This window comes from Loa loa (genome assembly GCF_000183805.2).
Source record: "Loa loa unplaced genomic scaffold supercont3.82, whole genome shotgun sequence".
Classification (NCBI taxonomy): Eukaryota; Metazoa; Nematoda; class Chromadorea; order Rhabditida; family Onchocercidae; genus Loa; species Loa loa.
The window spans coordinates 197345-213431 of record NW_018108262.1 but is presented as its reverse complement, the minus strand read 5'-3'; the positions used below and the strand labels follow the sequence as shown (position 1 = coordinate 213431).

The window sequence follows — 16087 nt, the reverse complement described above, 5'->3', positions numbered from 1 at the left end:
AAATCGACCTCCGGACAAACGCTTTCGCACTAAGCGCTTCATTTGGATAGATTTGATTATCCAACCACTGAGCTCGGCAAATAAATTATCTGGCAGTTTTTACTATTTCACGCAGTAGGTATTCGTACATGGGTTCGAGTGTAGACCATTGCTTTCACTGATATAAAATTTTCGATTTTTTGCAGTCCCACTTCTCTGGGATATTAAAGGGAATACCAGACGACCATCTGCAGGTTTTTATCGTTGATGCTTGCTACATTAGCATTGAAACCATTGGCAATGAAATTACGCCGCCTAAGATTGGATTAAATTCTGTAACTTAATGAATTCGTCTTCTTGTAGGTCCTCTAGTTCATGAGACGATTGGATTTTTTGATTGTTCAGATTTTACTGTTATTGATGAAGTTTCTGGACTTTTTTCAATCATTTCTAAAGGAGAGAGCATATTGATCGATCTGTCAAGTAATTTCCTTCCTGACATTTCCATTGTAGCACTTCGTATTTCTCCATCTCTTTCTCTCTTAAACTTCTTTATATTCTTTATCTTTGCTAATTCTCACCTGCCGCGTGGAATTTCAGGTTCATTTAACAGCATGGCTTCGTTGCGAGTTTCTCACAACTCGCCTTTCTACATTTTTCGATGAGTACAATTCATGTTCTCTTAAGTTAACTAGATATTCATTTCTCCAAAAGTCCCAGAACACGTTCAAGGTTTTTAGAGTATTGTTCCAATACTTGACGACCTTGTCCTTAGTATTGATTTTAATATGGCGTGTATTGATTATTATTATCATCGGACGATATTTGTAGCTGGGCATTTGGCGAAATGAAATTGTATTATTACTTGATAGTCATCAAAGTTGATGTTAGTGGACGAGTATTGAGAATACCCTTTATCTTCATTATGAGGCCAATTAACTCTGTTTCTCATTGGAGTTTTTGCCTGTGGCTATCCTGAAGGCCTTTATTATGAGGTTAACTATTCTTTCATAAACAACTACTGCCTACAGAGCTTTAGGTATTATATTCATCCATATTATCCTTTTTCTTGCCAAGAAATCCGAATCCCTTTGCACAATGGTCTTGAACACTAATTGAAATTGATCGGCGTAGTCGCCCAAAACCAATTTAGAGTATCCACGTCGAGCTACAAATCTCCTTAGTAGATGCATAAAGCTTTCGGCGGATAAGTTCTCAACCATTTCCGGATGTACTGTTCTGGTTAGTAAAGCAGGTAAAAAGAGCGATCCATGTTTTGATAACGTCAGTATCAATTTTGACAAAGGGAGGACCTGGACAGTCTAATCCAATTTGTTTGAAGGTTTTGTTATTTTTTGTTGTGGATGCGATGAGTCGCGAGAGGAAAATTTATTGAATAGTAGAATTATAGTAACCAATATAATACAATAATAGTATTAGGTAATAAATAATGGAGGATGCAATAGTTAGTAGTACAGTGAATCAGAATAGGAATGGTAAGTAGTCAAATTAAGGGAGATAGATGTGGCGCTGATATAGCCTCGATAGAGAAATTTTTCTTCTGGACCTCGAGAATCCGTTATCGCAGCATTTATATTGGCCATGAGTAGATTGGCCTTACGATAACATACAGAGGTATGCAAGATTTAAACACAAGACAAAGAGCATTGTATAATTTAACTATCAAATGTACACAACCGCAAGACAGAGGGCATTGTTGGAAGATTTGAAGCTTAGTTAACTAACTCATCTGAAGACACTTCAAATATGGGAAAACGTTTTATATTTTTTGCGTAATAAGTTTGTTATCCCGTAAATGCTTAATACAACAAATTCTTTGGTTACTTGAACACATTACGACTTCCTTTGGGTTTCCCGACACATGCATTGATTTAAAGCTCTTTTAATTTCTCTTCTTTTGGAATCCAAAATCTACGCCTCATTTCTGATAACGATGGGCAATTCCTGTGTGATATAATTCCTCATGTTCTTGTTGGATAAGAAGCTCTGTTGTAGGATGGTCTTTAAGTAGATGAGTTGGATACTCACTATCATCTTCCATTTCTGAATTTTCCAATCGACCTTTGGCTCTTCCTAAGTTTTTGGTTGATCATAATATAAATTCCACTTGTTTATTTTCTCTTCAATAATATCAACCGACTGCGTTTGTTTCATTAGCACCCACTCACCCATTTTATAATCGTCGATTGTAATTTGAGATCCTTCAGACAGTGGTAATAGCCAAGATATTTCCCTTTCAGATATGAACTTTATAAACTTGAGAGTCTAGATGGTTGTTCTCAGTATCCCTATCCAAGTACTAAAGCGGATACTTTGTATAAGTTGGAAAGTCGGAAATTCCTTAATCTGAGAGACATCAATGACTTCATTTACAACTGTTTCTTCGACTTCACTGTTTTTCGTAAATCATGGCCAATTAATTTTTTCATCTTTTAACCATTCACTATGATTTGAAGCTTCTCAGTTGTTTAGGAGAGAGTCCCTTTGTAGCTACATCTACCGAGTTTGTAGTCCCTTTGTAGCTACATCTGCGATATCCAGTTGTTTCATAACAAATTGAGTTGCTCGACTCCTATAAGTATGGCGAACAATTCCAGCCGAGGTATAGTTTGTCGGGATAATCCTAGATTTAGCAAATATTAAAAGCGGTTGTGATTTAAACGTTTGCCGCCGAATATGTTACACTTGAAACATCCGTGAAAACATGAAATTCCAGATATCTCAGTGTGTATTTACAAATTTGAATGTAGAATGTAGCGTAATAAAAAATATGCTTTTCTAACTTCTCTGACTTGATTTTGTATAATTTTTGAGAGTAATTTCGAATAGTTTGCTACCCAATATAGAGCATATTTGGAATGACCATAAGGATGCCTTACAGTCTTCCATATCCAATTGTTTTATAACAGATTGAGTTGTCCGGACTCCTATAAATATGGCAAGCAATTCCTATAGCAAATATCAAGATTTAACGGTGATTTAAACGTTTTAGGGTTGATTTAAACGCTTTAGGAAATACTGCATATATTGCCGCTGAATATGCTACACTTGAAGTATCCGCGAAAACATGAAATTCCAGATACTTCGATGAATAGCTACAAACTTTGGTAATTCTTCCAAATTCGTTGGCCACTCACGTACGAGATTCCCATTGTTTTTTATCGTCATCATTTATCACTTGATCCCATGTGTTTCGTTTCGCCATAAATGCTGAAGGGATAATTTGATTCTTATAATGGCAGAGACCAGAAATCCCAGTGGGTTATATTGGGAGGCCAAGAATTGTAAGACTATTTTTTTTGTTGTTTCATTTTCGGACCTTGGTCGTAGAACTACTTAGATAGTGCCCCGATTGTTCATCCATTTAATGCCAAGGAATTTTCTTTGGTCTAATTGTGCTCTATCGTGGTCGGTATTACTATGTCAAATCCTTTGTCACTGGATGGAAATTCTCGTATATTCATCGAAGCTCCGTTGAATATGGACTTCACTTCCACATACTTTTGTAAAGCTTCTGATGATTCCTCCTCAGATATGATGGCACTATCGACATGAAGATTTTTTCTTATCTAAATCACTCCCTGTATTCTCCAGGTGATAATCGAGTGCAACAAATAGTAAAAAGGGAGATGATGTTATTCTAAAGGAAACTGTTCGAAATCGGTAGCATTTCAGATTTTGTTTGGATACCTCACTTTGATATTCTTCAGCCAGAGAGATCGAATGTAATTTTTTCCTTCGAAGTGTAACTCCAGTTGTAAGAAAGCCTTTTTTATATTTGCTGTTATTACCTTTTTCATTAATCTAAAACGAAGTAGTATTCCAACCAAGTCTGGAAGTGATATTGGGCCTCGATATAACACATTATTTAAACTCTCAGCTCATTTGAGGTGAGCCAAAGCATCATGTACAATTCTTAATTTGGTTATACTTTTGGTGGGAGTTACTAATTCCTGGTGAAATAAACAATGAATTATATTAACCTAGTCCATATTGAGTTGTACTTCTTCAATTATATTAGAGTGCATTGATCCTTTATCATCTCATCATACTGCCGAAGTCGTTGTTCATTTTGTTGGAGTCTTCTAACCAACATTTTCAAACGTTCAAAGCACAATCCAAAGTTATCACTTCATTTGACATTCAATTCCTTCCATGCTCAACGAACCTGATATCTTTCTTTGTGTTTAGTGATACTTTTTTTTAAAATTATTCCAATGCTTGCTCGTTATCATGAGGATTTGGTAATACACATTAATTTCGATGAATTCCAATCACCAGAATTGATCTATATCTGGTTTACAAGTTACATTGGCCACACATATTAGATTATTGCTCGTGAATTGTTCAATATTAGTAGTTTGTTTATATTCTCTACTTCCAACTAATATAGATCCAATTTGCGACTGAAGCAAAGGGGAACCTGAACTCAGTTGTTGAATTCCTTCCAATCGAATAAATTTGAAGTAATCGCTCTAATAAGTAGCTCTAATAAGATATTAGCAAATAAGTATGTCAGGTTGTTGCCGTTATCCCTTCAAACCGTGGAAATCATTATTCGCATTCATAGTTGATAGTTCGATTATTTGTAACTCGTTCGTAAGATGATCTATTACATTGGTTTCGATTATGATAGTTTCTTCTCTGGTTAATACTCTAATTTGTATCTTAGATGACAAACGCAAAATGGGTATTTTGAAGCTGAATGAAGCTATTTTGAGTTCTGGTCCCTCAACTTCAGCTACTTTCAGCCAATTTCCAGTACTTCCGATATGAATGGTAATTGTTAACCAATGTCAAAAAATGCTAGAGCTTATCCTTGGAGAATAGGCATTTCTGGGTTGAACACCCTTATATTTTCTGCATTAAAGTAAAACTTAATTCGCTTTAGTCATTATCGAGTTTGTTTACAAACTGTTATCATCCGCTTCATTTACAATTTTTGAATTACGAGGGATAATGTATTTGCCTACTATCAGCAAGCTTTCTTGATATATTCGATGATGCATCCTTACACAAGAATGTATTACGTGATTTTCCACAATAAAAGCATCATAATTTGGTTTTACAGTTCACTGTATTGACCTCTCTTACCTCCTACATGTAACGATAAAGATTTTTTTTAAGTGTTCCATTCATCCTTTGATAGTTGGATAGAAATAGCATTCACTTTCCCAATGATCATTATTACAGAAAATGCAAGTGCTTCTCGGTCTTCATACAAGATTTGGAAATTCGTTCGGTATGATTCGGCTTCGGCTGGTTAATGACCACTAAAGCTAATGTTTTATATGGCGAATCCATTTGTTTTCGATTAGGGTCTGACTCCTTTTAATTTTGACCCCTTTCAATCTTCATAATAGAAAATTAATTTTTTACATTTAATCATTTCCATTGATCAATTTTCTGAAAAGTTCATTTAATTTCATGACTAACCAACACGGGTCTTCTCCATGTTGCTGATAAACATTTTTCTTATATCCAACGTATTAGTCCATTTTCAATCGCTGTTGCTATGCTGGAGTGTTCGAAATTTTCTGTTCGAGACGCTTCCAGTTGCCGAAGTACTGTTTCCATAGTCTCGATAGTTATTATCCACTCTCTATCAATTTTCTATCATTTTTCTTGGTAGAGTAAACTTCATTGTGAAGGATTTGATTATTTTAAAACGGATTCCTATATTTTTCCAATAATATATTCTTTATTATATCGTAATTTTCTAGAGTAACATCATAGTCTCTCATCGCTATTTCCCTTGAGGCGAGAGATCAAATAATTCAGTTTTTTATACAGATATTCTGTATCCCAGCGGTTATTTCCTCGTGCTTTACTTCTTCCTTAAGCAACACATTTGTGAAAGTATTCCATCCATTCGTCATTATTCGTTGTTACCAAACAGTAATACAGTTTGAGGAGTTTTATTTTTTCGATAGGTTGCTTCTTGCCTCGTACCGGTGTTGCATTTCTTCCTTGGACAGTTGCATTGAGGAGTCGAATTTTTCTTTAACCGGTAAGGCGTGCAATTATTATTGTGGACATTCCCGCTCGTGGCACCAATTTTGTTGAGAAAAATTTAGTTGTCTTTCTTTGCACAAATAAAACTCGAATTCCTTGCTTTCTTTATTGAAAGAAAGCTAGTTTCTTGCGTTAGGAGGAACTGTTTTGTTAAGATCGAATTATGAGTATTTTCGTATGAAATGGGTGAAAATCTAATCTTTTCATGTAGCAGAATCCCAGGAATACGAATTATCGGGAAACCCAAAGGAAGTTGTGATGTGCTGAAGCAGCTAAAGAATTTGTTGTATTGAGCACTTACGGGATAAAAGACGTACCGCACTACACGAAAAAACCGTTTTCCCACATCTAAAGTGATAAGTTAGTTATGTAAGCTTCAAATCTTCCAGCAATGCCTTTTGTCTGATGTTGAGCTTGTGTACATTTGGTAGTTAAATTATGCAATCCTCTTTGTCTTATGTTGAGCTTGTGTACGTTTGGGAGCTAAATTATGCAGTGTTGTCTTGAGCTTATATACATTTGGTAGCTAAATTATACAATGCTCTTTGTCTTATGTTTAAAATCTTTGTATGCCCTCTGTATGTTATCGTAAGCCCAACCTGCTCATGGGCAATATAGAAGCACCGATAACGGATTCTTGAGGTTCCGAAGAAAAATTTCTTTGTCGGCGCTATATCAGCGCAACATCTATCTCCCTTAACTCGACTATTCACCATTTCTATTCAAATTCACTGTACTACCCAACTATTACAATCTTTATTTTTCTATTACCTTACACTATTGTATTACATTGGTTGCTATAATTTTACTATTCAATAAAACTTCCCCTCGCGACTTATCGCATCAACAATAAATAACAACGAAACTTTCCCGACAATTTGGTGCCACGGCCGGGACCATAACGACGAGCTTAAAATCAAAAACGCGCAACTAGCAATAACAAAATTAATTAAACCCTTGGATGAAGTATGAAACCCGGATTTGTCGACACCGAATCAGGAGCTGCCGTTGGACGAATAACGTCAACAGTATGAAGCAAAAAAAAAAAAAAAAAGCAATAATCGAAGAAAAACTACGGCGCTTCGAAATACACATTGGTTATTTGGAATCAGTCAATACGAAATGGTTGGATCATATCAGTACGATAGTTACTTCAAAAAAACGAAGAAAAATACACTCAAATGGTCGATGACGAAAGGGGTGTTTCAGATTCGGTAACTGAAGGTGAAGAAGCTTCGACGTTCGACACCAGATATCACACGGTACTCCCTACAATGAAGACACTAATTGGAATAAGAAGTGAGAATAAAGAGACAATATTTTGTGGAGTAAATGTGGTCGACTTTTAACAGGTGAACTTCAAGTAGTGGATATACCATCTGCTATGGATGAGAATGGCCAATTAGTAGGCCTAATTTTCTACCGGAGGAGACCAGATATACTGATTGGAGCCAACTACTTCAGATTTATACAACTGGAGAAGATTCAACAAATGAATTCAGGATTTCCCTGCTTCAGACAAAATTGGGTCTCATGATTTGCAGAAGTGGATATATCGAAGAAACCGGTCGAATTACTCATAATACAGTTAAACTTAAGTGTATTACTAGTGTACGCCGTGTTCCAGATATGGATCAATTCTGGAAACTGGAATGCATAGGAATACATGAACAACCTTACGATCATGATAACGAACGAACGCTGGAACAATTTTAAAAAAATATAATCAAAATAAATGGAAAATATCAAGTACGATGGCCATTTGAAAGAATCCGCAGCTAAATTAAGTGAAAATTGTTATGGCCGACTAAAAAATTTGGTTGTACTTCAGTTTCGTCAACTAGAATCGAACAATATCATGAAATGATTCAGGATCAGTTGTGCTCGGACATAATTTAGAGAGAGTAGAACCTCATATAGACTAGGCCGGTGTTACATATTATGTGCCTCACCATAACGTGCTGATTCCCGATAAAGATACAACTAAATTGAGAATTGTTTATGATGCTTCAGCATGCGTGAAGGGATCGGAGAGTTTAAATGAGATATTATGTCGTGGCACCAAATTGTTGGGAAAGTTTTGTTTTTTGTTGATGCGATAAATCGTATAGTAAAATTATAGAAACCAATATAATACAATAGTATTACATAATAAAAATTAGAGGATGCAATTGGTTAGTATTACAGTGAATTTGAATAGGAATGATAAATAGTTGAGTTAAGGGAGACAGATGTTGGGCTGATATAGCGCCGACAAAGAAATTTTTCTTCTGAACCTCAAGAATCCGTTATCGGAGCTTCTATATTGCCCATGAGTAGGTTGGGCTTACGATAACATTCAGAGGGCATACAAAAATTTAAACATAAGACAAAAAGGATTTGTATGATTTAGTTGCCAAGGCAAAGAGTATTGCACAGAGAGCATGGGGAAACGTTTTATATTTTTCATGAGTCTGTAATCCAGTCAATGCTTGATACAATTTTCCCTCGGGTTTCCTAAGACAGATAGTATTTACTAATTAAGTAGGAATTAATGCGAATGAGATACAATCGTTACGAGGAATAGACTGGAATGAATTATTGGGAGGTAAAATAGAAAAGAGCAGAATAACAACCTGGATCGGTGATTTAAGTGAAATTGCAATGATTCCTTTGCAGGGATATAAGCGCATGTAGAGCTGAGTGAACAGTACCTGTTATTATCAAATCTTAATTAATTTTGAGAAGAAGAATAGCTGCCTATAAAATCTCCACAAAACTGACAGTATTCTCATAGCTGCAAGAGAAATTTACATACAAGATTAGTTTTTTTTTTTTAATATATATGAAGAGGAAATTGCATGGAAATTTTTTTGTCAGATGTACAGCTTCCTCAGAGCTGTATCTAAAATTTGTACATAGGATAAAGCGTTCACAAATTAATTGCTGAATGTATGCAAATCTCGATATCAGAAAAAAAAACAAAAAAGAAAAATTTATTTGAAGATTAGATAACTGACTCGTCATTTTTAGGTGTGAGAAAAACGTTATATATATATATATATATATAATATGATAAATCGTTTATTTGGAAAATACTGCAACAAATACCTTTATTGTTTTAACATATTATAAATTTTCTCGGTTTTTTCAACATTAGTAATTTCATTTTCACGACATAAGATGTTATCATTGTATAGAATGGTTTATGTGTTCATTGTTTAGTAATGCACTAGAGTCCTACATTAATGTACTCATCTTGCAATCGTAAAATCAGTCCTTGAAAAGAATATACATGCAAACCCTGCATACAGCAAGAGAGTATTCTTCATTCCATTTATTCTCCAGATTGGTGTCTACGAAATTCATCTTGTGGCTACGTTTTTGGAATTGGCTTCATGTGTTAATTTGTATTTTATAATTCTTAATGATTATGCTACGCTAATATTGTCTCATTTATTAAATGGCCTAACTACGCAATTTGAGGTGTGAATAAAGAAAAATTTGCAACTCTATGTCACATTGCGCAAGATATTTCCCAGAATACAAAAATTTTCCACCTTAATAAAACTCATTAAACTATATCAAGAAAAAAAAAGAAAAAAGAAAAGAAATGAAGGACAAGTTGGCACGCTATGCGATTTGTATAAAAGCTTAGGAGAAGCATTTTAAAAAAGATATAAAAAATGCGAAAAAATGGAACATTTGACCTATAGTTTCTTTTTCAACGTTTGCATATGTCGGGGAAAGATGGTTGTTGTAATTCCACTGTATTAATAATAACCTTCATTAGTTTTATGCGATATGGTACAATATCGTACGAAACAACAATAGGAACGAAATGACACAATAAGTATTAAAGGATATCGACGGTCTTGTCGCTCATGCTATTGAAACTGTTGTATTACCTCTTTTCTGCTATTGAACTGTTGTTGTGGTTAAGTGCCTGACTATCCTTGAGTGTTTATGCGAGCTGTAATATTGAATAACTCAGCGAGCTGTCGATTGCGAAACTGCTGGATCTATTAGATTGAATGACTGCTGGAGTATCGGATTTAATAACTGCTCGAAATTTTTAGATTTGGTAACTAATCGTCAGGATAATTGATCTTAGCTTCTTTTATAGTGGGAGTAGTTTAACATTTTCTCAGACAAATTGACTTAACTGCCAAACTAGAAGTTCTTTAAAAAATTTTGACATTTACATACAAGTTCTTTACAACATTCCGACAATTGCGTGTAAGCTTGATTAACAGATTGAAAAAAGTTTACAACAAAGGGCTTTGTCCTGGTTTAAAACTGGTTAAAAAATTGGAAGAACTGGATTTGAATAAATGGTTCATTACTTTAGGTATCGAAGTATGAATTTTATTAATTTTGCTTAACAAGTCATTTACCTTAGAAATATTCTGAATTTTAATTAAAACAACTCATAACATTTTTTCGGCTTTGCCGCAACAATCATCATCTTTTAGAAACTAATATCTTTTCTGCTTAACAACTAATCTGATAACTTGCGGTCAATTGTGATCTTGGCAAGAATAACCGCTTCAAATTCATTTATGGCATCAGAACCTCAATTGAACAGACTCATCTTCCGATATCAACAAATATTTCCATCAACTAAAACGAAATGAAGACGTAAGCCTTAATGTAATAATACAAATTGTACACCACCAATCATATTTGCAGGAATTTTGGATTCCTTATTATGCTGTCATTTGTTGTCACCAAATGTTTGATTACTTTAACGATAATGTAAGTTAAAGTGTTTGTTGTCATCACATCATTCATTCTATTTACATATCTGCTAATGTTTTTTTTCCACTTCCAGTATAATATTATCAGTTGTTAAAACGGATGCACAAGTCTTTGTCCGAACCATTGGATCGTTCAATCGCAATTTTGCAGGCGGTAACGTAAGTTTCCTACTTCGTGTTAGTTTCATATCTTGAAGTGTCACAACTGTACAACACATTAAACATTAGTATTCATTTAAACAGCAACTTTCGCAGTAAAAACTTATTTTAAATTTAAGTCACTGAACAATAATGGTAACGCAATACAGAGATTCAGTGATGGTGGAAGTGGTCGGAAAAGAAGTCGACCAAGACAATCTACTCAAGCTCCTTTACGGCTCAGGCCACAAGCACTTGGATTTCTCTTTAAGAAATTATTTCAAAAGCGTGGTAAAATGTACTTGGGGTTAAACATGCTTGAAACTATTTTTGTGAGTTTATTTCTAAGATCATTGATGGAGGCTTCCCATATTTTTCTCTATATAGTTCTTATCCATATTACCGTTACCGCCCTTTTATTATGGATAATTGTTCCATTTTCTCCAAATATCTTTGTATCATTGTGCAGATTTTAAATTTTAAAAATTATGCAAAACTTTGTTTAACATTCTATTCTATGTCAAGCTAATAAATAGATTGTGAATTGAATCAATGCTAAAAATATATTGAAAGTCTATTCGAGCGCAAGTTATCGTCATCAAAGTCATTCACGGCTCCGTCATGGTTTATAGTATTTATATTAATCGATAATTTATGGATTGAAACGAAAAGCCGAAAATAAATGATTATAGTAGTAATTGGCTAATTTCGAACCAATCACTGAATTGTTGAAATGTTGTGATAAATAAGGAATTAAAAAGCAACAATTTTCTTGATATATAATAATTTTGAATTCGCATCTTCAGAATTTCTTAAAACTTCGTACTAAAAAGGCTAAATGTGTAGGACAGCGCGTGTTAAAAGCAGAATAAAACCTTGGAACTATGCACCAATTACACACATATCGGTTATTTCTTTTTTTTTCATTTTCTTTATACAGCCAAATGCAACTGCTGATTGACACGATTCGATGATGTTCATCACTCTAAAATGCCATTTTCTTCAATTAAAATTGATTTAATAAATGGTTCAATCAATAAGTTAAAAAATGGGTCGTTGGAAGGAACACATAGAAAGTTGTAACTTCTTCAACAATCACTAATTTGTTGAACTTTCATCAAGAAATATGCATCCACTTTGTTCTCCTGGTTCCATCCTTCTCAACAAGCACTTTTCCTTATTCGAACGAATTCGCGGTTAAACGTTCAACCAATGGTAGCCTGATACATTCAAATATTGGAATTAGGATTAGTTAAAAATATGAAAAAGTTGTATTTAGAAATGAATCATCACTTTAGATATTGAATTCTTTATTTCATAGATTATATGCAATAAATCATTTATCTGAGAAATATTCCAAATTCTAATTAAAAGCACTTTATAACATTTATTTACTTTTGCCGACAGAATATTCAAAAAGTAACCTTTGAAGAGTATATTTGCATCACTTTTTTCCACCTGTTCTAATTGAATAAGGGTGTATACTGTAAAAAAACAAATTAAAGGTGTAAAAAGGTGCAAAGGAGAAATTAAAAAAGCTAACCTTTTTTAAATTCATTTTATATGTTTATGAAAGATTTCTTTAAGCTTGTTACATTCCCTGTAACTCTAGATGTCGGAATTTTACAAATTAATTTATCAGGGCTAGAAGAAAATTTTGTAGATAGGATCGATTTTGAAATGATTTCTCTTTTAATTTTTTATAAAGTATTAAAGTATTGTATTTGCAGGAAAGGATATTAAATATTACAAGTAAACAAATTACGAAGTGTTTATCTTTTTTCAACACTTTTTTATTAACCTTGTAATGTTCTAATAGCTTAGATGAATTGTAAAATCGTTTCAAAAAAATATGTTTAATAAATTATCACGTAATATCATGTTCAATGGCATTGTTTTAACCGGCACCTTAATTAGAATAGCATTGCAATTAGACTGCTAGCATACACAATCATTTTATCGCATTATCGTAAATTCAACAAATATTTATTACTGCAATTTGTTCATTGTTGAAAATTTCAAATTTACTTGCAGGTGAAAAAAAAAAGAATGAGATAAAAAATCATAGAAAATACATCAATTTCTGACTAATATTATATTATCAATATTAGACCTGCGATGAAACTATTAGGCATTTCAAATGTCGTTTTAAAATTTTCCAACTATTTGCAAGCTTTATATTGGAAAATAAATTCTACATAGTACTGCGAAATTATCAAGTTATCATTTAATTAAAACAAGAGCCTAAGATTGAAACTTGAAGTTTTCGAAATTTAATTTACAATCCATAATCACATAAATATTGAGGTATTGTAAGCATTCCTCTAATAAATGACTTAATAATTATTTCCATCGAAAATCATATCATACTTCTTTGGTACTTTTTATCATCAATTGCAAGAGATCATTTTCCGTAATTGTTACTGATCACTTTTGATAATTTGTTTTTCCATCCAACATTGATTATCTGCTTTTCCCATCTTATATCACAAATTTATCATCAAATTGTCTAAAATTTTTTCTGTTAATTCTTTGTTATTCATATATTATAAAATTAAGTAACAGCCTTTTTTCCTCATGTTCCTTTTTTTTGGTTAACATTATATTACCAATATTTCGAAAACTTCAAGTTTCAATCTTAGGCTCTTGTTTTAATTAAATGATAACTTGATAATTTCGCAGTATTTTGTAGGATTTATTTTCCAATATAAAGCTTGCAAATAGTTGGAAAATTTTAAAACGACATTTGAAATGCCTAATAGTTTCATCGCAGGTCTAATATTGATAATATAATATTAGTCAGATATCAATATTTTTAGTATAATATCATTAACATTTTTAGTGATATTAATTTTAAGGACCAATTTCTCATTTTTAAATTTTTTTCCCCAAAATATTATGATTCTTTTTTTACTGGCAATTACTAGTATTATGAAGGTCACAATAATTGAAAAGTAAAAAAAAAATTCGATAGAATATCAGCGTTTCGCACTTTCCTTTCATAAATTCTGAAATTTATTTTTTTTAAAAAAAAAACCAAATTTTCTTTTAAATTAACATTAAATGAACAAATATTTGTACAATGAGAAAAGAATTTATTAGGAATAAATAAATTTTGTTGCTTACAAGCAAAAATAAATAAATTTTGTTATTCAGAAGTAGAAAGAAATAGATTTTACTGTTTGAAAATAAAAATAAGCTTTGTTGGTTAAAAATACAAATAAATGAACTTCATTGCTTAGATGATTGTTTAGAAGTAAGAGTTTCTAAGAATTCAAGCAAAAACTAAAAATTCTAAACAATGATATTAAAACGAATTGTAACAAATTAAAATATTTTCATAAATAATTCTTTTCCTACTCCAATAATTTTAAAACTGTTATTAATTCTATGAAGTTGTCCAGTCAGTCCTTTTTAGACAGTTTATTGATAGTGAACAATATTATTGTTCTTTTGGAAAAATTACTTGATGAATAAATGTGTTATTGCAATCTCAAAAATAATTAACAAATTAGATTGAAAGTATCAAGTTCAATTAATTTTTCCAAAAAGAATCCTTACTTTCAATTAGATTTCTGATCTAAATCTTCTTTCTAATTATCTTGAGATTCGAAGTTTTTCATAGCAAACAATGAAAATCGTCTTTTTAATTACAGACTGAAATGGTTCACAAGCATTTGTGTTTAAGTTTAATTTCAAAATTGTTGTAAATAGGTTAAAAAGTTGAGCTAAGTTATTAACTGTTATTAAACCATTATAAAATTCATTCTGTCGAGCCTTTTTCGAACAATTTACTGATAGCAAACAATATTGCATTTTATAGATAAAAGTATTATTACAATCTTTAAAATAATTGGCAAAATTAGATTAAAAATATATTACGAAGAAATTTGACAATTTCTATTTCATTCCCTTTTTATCGCTTCCCTTATCCTTTCTCTTCAAGTTTTCTCTAATGAACACATCTGCATCATTCGATTGATTAGAACATAATTTTTATGAGGAAATCCAATTTCAATAATTTCGTCGTTTCAAACAAGTTTTTCATCGTTTATTGAGTAATTGAAATTAAATTTAAGTTTACATTCATTTCAACAATACCAATTCATTATAATTCTATTCATCGAAATTTAACTGTAGTTGTTGGATTATCGAATGATTTTTTTTTTAAAAAAAATTCATTTGAATAGTTCATTGATTACTTTTAATTCATATCTTGATGCAAAAAAAATTCTCGACTCTTCTCAGAAATTTTACAATTTCAAAATTTTGGACGTTTTGTTTGTTCCTGTCATAATTAATGGAAAAGCTTTTTCTTTTTTTTTAATTCTTCAGAAAGTTTGCTTGAAAGTCATTTTTTTTCCCCTAAAACTAGAATAGCTTTAGACATACAGGTGAGAAAAGGGAATTGATGAAAGACTGGTTCATTGGTAAAAAATAATTACCGCATATTTTTTAATTTACTATTCTGAAACCTATAACATTTTTTCTTTTATTTTTAAATTTAAGTCAGTATTACTACATTGTTTTATGCTATTTACTAATTTATAAAACAAGTCTATCAGTAATAGTTATAATAGTATCATCCATTGTATCCATAATATAATTTCAAGAATAGAATATCAAAATACCGTTTCAATTTTGTTAAAAAATTTAATTTATTTATTAAGAATAGGCTTTTAACAAAAAATTTTTCTCTATCTTCCATATTTTTAATGCAATAAAAAGTAATTAATTCAAAGACAATCTTTTTTTTTCAAAAAATATTCTATAAAGATTTGAAATGATACGCTAACTTTTGAAAAATACTTTTTTTAAAAATGAGATATTTTATCGCATTTAATTTATTGTCCCTCGAATTCATTCCCCTTTTTATTGCATTGAAAATAAGAAAGATTGGAAAAAATTTTTAAAGCTACCAAGGAACGATTAAATTTTAAATTTAAATGTAAGTCATCGAGGCCAAAACACATCAACCTCTTTTATCCAACTCATTTAATCTCCTCTACATTACTATTTATTATCCATACCATTTTCATCATCATCATCATCATCATTATCAATCATCATCATTATCATCATCATCATTATCATCATCATCATCATCATCATCATCACCATAATCATTATCATCATCATCATTATCATCATCATCATCATCATCATCATTATCATCATCATCATCATCATCATCA

At 31.8% G+C, this 16087-nt stretch overlaps 4 protein-coding genes across 4 annotated transcripts; 2 read left to right on the top strand and 2 right to left on the bottom strand.

Annotated features, from left to right (window-relative positions):
* Positions 1–4529: 4529 nt before the first annotated feature.
* LOAG_06963 (hypothetical protein) lies at positions 4530–5455 on the bottom strand (the record flags this gene model as incomplete). Its single annotated transcript, XM_003142499.1, has 2 exons — positions 4530–4735; positions 5437–5455. 2 exons carry the CDS (start codon positions 5453–5455, stop codon positions 4530–4532), a joined length of 225 nt encoding a protein of 74 aa, XP_003142547.1.
* A 1528-nt stretch (positions 5456–6983) lies between these two features.
* LOAG_06961 (hypothetical protein) lies at positions 6984–7731 on the top strand (the record flags this gene model as incomplete). The annotated part of the gene is made up of 3 exons (XM_003142498.1): positions 6984–7043; positions 7164–7343; positions 7480–7731. The coding sequence occupies 3 exons, from the start codon at positions 6984–6986 to the stop codon at positions 7729–7731; spliced, it is 492 nt and encodes a 163-aa protein (XP_003142546.1).
* Positions 7732–10705: 2974 nt separating this feature from the next.
* Positions 10706–11764, top strand: LOAG_06960 (hypothetical protein; the record flags this gene model as incomplete). The annotated part of the gene is made up of 4 exons (XM_003142497.1): positions 10706–10752; positions 10829–10913; positions 11033–11224; positions 11699–11764. 4 exons carry the CDS (start codon positions 10706–10708, stop codon positions 11762–11764), a joined length of 390 nt encoding a protein of 129 aa, XP_003142545.1.
* A 4141-nt stretch (positions 11765–15905) lies between these two features.
* On the bottom strand, positions 15906–16082 carry LOAG_17494 (hypothetical protein; the record flags this gene model as incomplete). Its single annotated transcript, XM_020450156.1, has 1 exon — positions 15906–16082. The coding sequence occupies one exon, from the start codon at positions 16080–16082 to the stop codon at positions 15906–15908; it is 177 nt and encodes a 58-aa protein (XP_020306222.1).
* Between the last annotated feature and the right edge of the window lie 5 nt (positions 16083–16087).